The 6937-nt window shown below is 47.3% G+C and overlaps 1 protein-coding gene across 1 annotated transcript; it reads left to right on the top strand.

The window, feature by feature from the left end:
* Positions 1-3475: 3475 nt before the first annotated feature.
* PHALS_04832 (mRNA splicing factor) lies at positions 3476-5478 on the top strand (the record flags this gene model as incomplete). The annotated part of the gene is made up of 7 exons (XM_024718680.1): positions 3476-3578; positions 3682-3761; positions 3846-4268; positions 4338-4462; positions 4525-5062; positions 5117-5294; positions 5378-5478. The coding sequence occupies 7 exons, from the start codon at positions 3476-3478 to the stop codon at positions 5476-5478; spliced, it is 1548 nt and encodes a 515-aa protein (XP_024584054.1).
* Positions 5479-6937: the final 1459 nt, after the last annotated feature.

Below are 6937 nucleotides of genomic sequence, written 5' to 3'. Positions count from 1 at the left end.
ATAGATATAGATATAGATATAGATATAGATATAGATATAGATATAGATATAGATATAGGCGGCTTTGCCGATAATAAAGCCGAATAATACAGTTTACCTTTCAAACGGAAGAGTTAATTGGCCTTAGGTTAAGGTTGTAGTTATTAGTGGATTGCGATCCGCTACACTCGTACTGGTTTTTAGAATAGAACGAAGGTCACTGAGCTTAACCAAGCTTCCTCTAATCGAAAGAGCTACGGCAGCCCCGCTGCACTTGGTAACACTTGCAGCCAATCTACACCTTTGTCTTTACGACTTACCCTCTGTGAAGATGAAGCAGTTCTCTCATTTGTCCCAGGGCATGCAGAGCGGGCTTGAAAAGCTGATGTATCTGCTAAGCCCTGAGGGCGTGCAACACAACGCTTCGCAAGGACCCGAAAAGATCAGCGGTCCTAGAGGCGTTTTCGAGCTATGAAGATGTTCTGCTAGACCACCTAGAGCAGACTATGTTGGCGTCGACGATGGGTGACCCCCCCTCCCCCGACCAAGGCCGCTCATGGTGAGCGTTTAGACTTTCGAGGATAAGGATTGAGATAATCTCCTGCTCTGGGTAAGAGAGGTCGAGATAGTCATGGCGTCCACCATGCTCCAGACCGAGCGCGTGGCGTAGCTATCTCCAAGCTCGAGAGTCGATGGGCACTGACGTGTGACACTTCGGTTGGAACAGCGTTTTCCTCCTGGACGGAGCTGAAGCTGCAGCTTTCACGAGTGTTCTCGCCGCCTAACCAGGCATATCATGTGCGATCGCGTTGTCTTGCCGCCCGACAGAGCAAGAAGGAATTGGTGGACTCCAAGAGGTGCGTATTTCGATTGCCAGTATGGCAACAGATCCTCTTCCCGAGGCGGTCACTGTGACCTTTATGGAAGGCCTCGAACCGGTGTGGCCAGAATGGAAGTCCTCCGCGTGCACCCGTCGTCCTTTGAAGAAGCAGTGAATGTGGCATTCAATGCCGAATTCAACTTTTAGTCGGCACAACTTGGCTGGAATTTACACTCTAGCAGTTCGACGAGCGGGTCTGCTCCGATGGATCTAAGCTATTCTGAGGACGAGAAAACAGAGCTCTGAGCTGCCAAATAGCGTTCGAACACCCGACGGCGTTTTGTCTTCACCTGCGCAAGGGGAGTCAACGCTCATCGAGCCGACGTCCCCCCTTCTTACCAGTCTTCTGATTTGTCGCGGGGTTACGACAACACCCAGTAGGCGCGGGGCGCCCTACAGGGGAAGAACTGAGTTCTGTAGAGCCTCAGATAGGTAGATGTCAGCAGCGTCCATCCCCGAATAGCCCCGTGATCTTGAACATGGAACGTGTATGTAAGGCGAGATTGCTTGTCGTGGAAGCGATCGTGAAGGGCTTTATGAAGCCAATGATAATCCTAATCGATTTCGGGGCGTCGGGCAATAATTCTCGATACTCACGATAGAAGGAAACAAGCTATAGTTAAGGCGCTGAAGAGGCGGTTGGGTGACATTGTCACTGTTCGATTGGCGACAGGGGCATGTGTCACGGTGCTGAAGGTTCCTGTGAACCTCGGTGTCAAGTTTCTTCTCTTTGACAGCGTGGAACACTGCCTAGTCTTCGACTTGGATTTAAGGTACGATTTCGTTCTTGGTATGACATGGCTGGAAAACCATGGGCCATGAATCAATTGGAGGTCGAAGACCTTGGGCGCTACGCGCACTTCTCCTAGGTAAGCTTTAGTGAGTCATGAAGTCACCTCTGCTAGAAGGCAAATACGCCGCTCGCGTAGGCACAGGACCGAGACGGTCAACGTGCTGACGATCGGAGTATCCGAGTTGGTGAACACCGTAGGTGTATCGGACAGGAGGTCTGAGCATGGCTTGTGGGCTGAACGTGGAGTAGCACGTAACCCACTAAGCACTGCTCAAGTATCAAAAAAGTCGCTGCATGCCCACATGGTCGGCAAAGGGCCGAGACACCGAGGCGAGCCCCAAGTGATGCACGTGGAGTGGCACGTAATCCTTGAGCACTGCTCACGTTTTGAGGCAGTCGCTGCTTGCTACCTGTGGTATGGTCGGACGAGGTCCGAGGCATCTTGGGCAGGGTCCTTCAGATGTGCATGGAGTGGCACGTTATCCACTGGACGAAGACTGTGGTGCTAACAGCTCTTTGTCTGATGTTGTTAGTAACATCAGGACTGCGGTGGAGTAGGAAGTGGGGACACTGGACGACGCTGAGTTCGTGTTCACACTGATCTCGACGAGACGTACAACCTCTTCGAGGAGGTGACAGCGACGCTGTGTGCTAGCTGTAAGACGCCGGGTGTCAACCCTGGCCCAGGATGCGTCTACCGTAGACGATAGCGTACAGCTATACACCCTCGTCACCAATATGACGGGGGAGGAAGACGGCGACGTCACTCTCGAGGCGATTCCTGCGGTGGATGCTCTTCTTGTGCTGAATGAGATTTCCCTCGAAGAGTTCGGCATTGCCTTGAATGCAGGCGACTCAGCCAAAGTGGTCATTATACGACTGACGATCAACTCGTCATTGCTTCTGGATGAAGCTGTCCTGGTAGGCACCAAGAGGGTGCCGAGCGCACGAAGTGGATCTTTGATCCTGAAGAATCCTTCAAATCGGGACTATCCTTTGGCGACGAAATTCCAAGACGTCATCTCCAAAGACCCACTGTCGGTCCTCCCTCCAGACCGAGGTGTGCACCATGAGATCGACCTGGTTCCGGGACAAATAAACGCCAATGGCCCCTGTCCAAGGAGCAGTGCGACGTCATTGACGCCTTCTTCCGTACAAAGCACGACGCAGGAATGGTGCGTGAGATGGCCCACTATCAAATGGAACGGAAAGTGTCCGGCTGATTCATTAGAGCTGCCATCAGAATTCCGTGCGATAAAAGGGATACACGGACAAAACTCAAGGGAGTGTGCCCACTTGGCATGATTGCCCTGGCGCCGTTGCTGGCGTATCCTCACTTCCCCTGGAGAAGAGACAGGGTGCTAAGCGCAACGCGCTTCCGTAGCGTGTGGGTCTAGCCTTGTTTCAAGAACGAGAACTGTTGAATAGTTAAGCTGGCAGACGTATCCAAAAAGAGCAAGTCGGCTGGCAGCAAGAACTCGAGGTGTTGAGCGTCCATTTTGACGTCCACACTGTACTTTGAACTTTGCCAAGTTAAGCATCAGACAGCGTTCCAGTTTGACGCCTGCTTCACTGAAGCTGGCTTTTGACGCTCATGATGAAGTGCTTTCCGGTGAACTGGAAGATTGAAGAGTTCGAAAAGTTGTATAGTTTCATCTGTTTCATAGTATCAAAGTCGGCCACGACCATAATTTGCATTTTCTCAAAAAAGAGCGAAGATCTTTGCTTTTTTTGGTAATGGCAGAAAGTGAACAATTTTCGAGACTCAAGACTATGACAGTAAATACCGGTACATGTATCGTTTTTCCTAATTTATACCTGCCATGGATCTGTACGCTAATTTGCCGCTTGCTAAGGGCGCTAAGGCGTCTTCGGCCCTTGACGCAGACGGTAAGCCCAAGACTTCTCTCACGTCTGCCAACTCCGGTGCGATTATAAATTCTGCATTTTTGTTTTTAAGTAGATCGTCTTAAAGGATTACTAGTTATCTCCTTACACTCATGAAATTTCGTATTTTCTTGCCATCAAGTGTGGGCCAGTACGCCACTGATGGTGCCACAAGCAGCTAAGAACAAGAAAACTTCACAACCATCAGCAGTGGTTACCAGCGTAGGGTTTTGTGGCGACAGACGAGAACTTATAGTATCTCTGTTGGACTCATGACACTGATCGATTGTCCCTTATTTCGAGTAGAGCACGTTAATGCTGCCCACTGCATTGACAGCAGGAAGAGGCAAGAGCCCGTTGCGCTCGACTACTCCGCTGGCATTTAAGCCGGCGACTTTGGCTAGGGAAGTGACGACGGTCAACACAGCGTGTTTGAACAGGCAGGAAGAGAAAACGGCGTCTTCTCGATTTGGAGGCAGAGGGCTGGGATACGTCGCAGCCACAGAAGTAAAGGTGACGTTAGCACAACATCAGCAGAAGCAAGAGAAGGAGATGGACGTGGATCTCATCCCAGAAGTAGGTCAATTTTTTCAGGCCACGTATCGGGACGAGTACCATCCAGCACGACCAAATAGCTACGAAGTTTTTTGCAAGGATCGGGAAGACAGAAAAAAAATGGAAAAAGTAAAAAAGGAACTTAGTCGTCGCCAAAAAGAGCAGGAAAGAGAGGTATGGAGATATTAACGATAATTACGATGTATATGCATGCACAAATTGTGGGGTCTGTTGTGTTTGTAGGGCAAGCTGGAGCGTGAGCAACTGGTGAAGGATCTAGCAGAAGGTCGAGCACCAGCGATAAAGCTGCCAGCGCCTGCTGGTCGTGGACGAGGCATGACAATGCCGGCGTGGATGCGCAAGAAAATGTGTGCTATTCTTTAGTAGTCAGTACGAAGGACTTTTTTGCTAATCGTCTGTGACGCTATAGAGAAGAAAATGCTTCAGTTGTAGCATCTCAACCAGAGAGTGAGCGAGAAGATGATTGGGAGTATCAGTTGAAAACCTCAGAAAAGACTATTTCTACGATCGAGGGTCAGTTCGAAGACGCTTTGGATAATCGAGGCGGACTGGGCTGTTCGAACAGGGGCCTGGGGCTGTCATCTTCTGAACTGTCATCTACAGAAGTTTCTAAAGAAGAGTTGTCCAGTCCGAGTACTCGACTTCGTGGGAACATGTCGAGTTCTGATAATTTTGGCAGAGATATGTCTGGACATGATCACCTTCATAGACCTCTGCTGCATAAAAATGGAAATGAGATTCACCGTGAGTCTAGAAAAAATTGTCAAGATGGTTGCGATAAAAGCCACATTGTTCTTGAGACAAATTTTGGCTCCTACGACAGTCAGCGACACAATCGGTTCATAAGCAACGAAATCCATTCTTCCAGTGAAAAACGTCGAAGAGTTAGCGGCTGGGATAAAAGCTCACAAGGCCAGCCGTTGACTAGTCGAGTCGTGTTACTTCAGGTAACAAAATGGCTCATAACATTTGTTGCATCTAGCTTGTAATTTGCACTCTAGAACATGGTAGGACCAGGTGAAGTGGATGCTGAATTGCAAGACGAGGTCAAAGAGGAATGCTCGGAGACGTACGGTCCTGTTACAAAATGTTTGATTTACGAAGACACCGGAAAAGTTTCACCCGAAAAAGCAGTGCGAATATTCGTCCAATTCCATGATGCAGACGATGCGACTAAAGGTACAATGGTTCAGAAAATGCAGAGAGCATATGTCTGGGTTCATGGTATGTGGATAAATCTGATGATTGTGTTTGAGATTCAGCTTTGACAGGCTTGAATGGTCGATTTTTTGGAGGCCGCAAAGTTAAAGCCTTGTATTTTGATGAGGGCAGATTTGAGCGAATGGACCTGAATGTGCAATAGAAAATTGCACAGAGCTAGCCGTTTACTTTGAGCTAATTCAGGAATATGTTGCTTTTTGCGATTATGTCGTGCGATTTGGTCTTGGAATTGCATCATTATTTTATCACGAAAAGAGCAAGAATACTCAAATGAACAAATGGTTCGGATCAAAAGCAAGAGGTAAATTTATCATCGCTCCGCATTCGAATCGCATTTCATAGACGATGATTAGGTGTTTACTATCATACATCTATTCGCTTTTACGAATTGTTTTCCTAGTAACGCTTAAATCAGTGTCCTGCGTCATTCGTTTCTTGTTTGCTTGAGTGTAGTAAAGCTAGTTTTATTAGTGCAATCGATGCAATCACCTTAAATATTAGCCACAATACCTCAAACTGCTAAGGTTTATCTAAGGTTTTCCTTTACATTTATTTCCAAAAGTACTTCCTACGAGAAGAGACGACTTAAATTATTTTATTACTGCAAATTTGCGCTGTCTGTTTGGTTTGTGCCTTTTATAGAGGAAGCTTTGATTCAACGATTCAACGATTCAACTTTCAAATGCACGAAAAGCAAGAGCCCCTTCGAAAACAAGTACTTCTTGCACTTATCTAAAAGAAACACATTTAGAATTATGTCGAGCGCAGAATTTTTTCACCAATGCGGATACTTCCTTCGCCCTATAGATAATCAAAATGTCTTCACAAATGGAGACACATCACAGTATGAGCCCTGTAACGGGGTACGTGCCGCATTCGGTTACAAAAATACATCATTTTGGCAACAAATTTGCCATGCACATCACACAAAGGGACCTTTGGCCACACGACTTCGCGCTGAAAAACTCAAAGGGGATGAATTGGTGCACGCCAACAATGCTAGAAGCCAAAAGGAGTTACGACCTGCTTCCAACATTCCATAGTTCCAGGACGATCGCATATGAGTAAAGTTTTATCTACATATCCCACGACGAAATACGTACTAGTAGTAATGAATGATTTCAACACAAGTTAAGAAATCCAATTATGAAAAATTTGCCCATACAGTGGAAGAGGTGGCTTGTGCAACTTAAATTAGTGGAGTGAGATAAAGTACATATAGGAACAGTGGAGGATAAAGCTTATGCAAGCAGAACAAAACACAGTTTGTGCAAGCTTGAACTAATATCGGAAGCTGAACCGCAAGTGGCGTATCGCTCCACGCTTATAACAAGCTAAACGCTGCCACCATTCCGGCGCAAACGCCAATTTTTCTAAAAAGGATGACGTCGTTTGTAACGGGGTTACACGTACCCTGGTATCAGGGGTGTGTTTCACACGAGATGGGCATGGTGTGACTGCACCCAATTAAGGATAAGGTTCGTGGCTGGGTAGCCAGTAGTTACAGTAGCCTCCCGATTAAGTACTCATCCGTTTGAGTACGCATCTTAGATATGTACGCAATTTATTTCGGAAAAACAGTTTCAACTTTAGTCCTTGAA

Source organism: Plasmopara halstedii (genome assembly GCF_900000015.1).
Source record: "Plasmopara halstedii genome assembly, contig: Scaffold_2680, whole genome shotgun sequence".
NCBI classification, from domain to species: Eukaryota; Oomycota; class Peronosporomycetes; order Peronosporales; family Peronosporaceae; genus Plasmopara; species Plasmopara halstedii.
The sequence above is the reverse complement of the archived record's forward strand: the minus strand, read 5'-3'. Positions and strand labels throughout refer to the sequence as shown.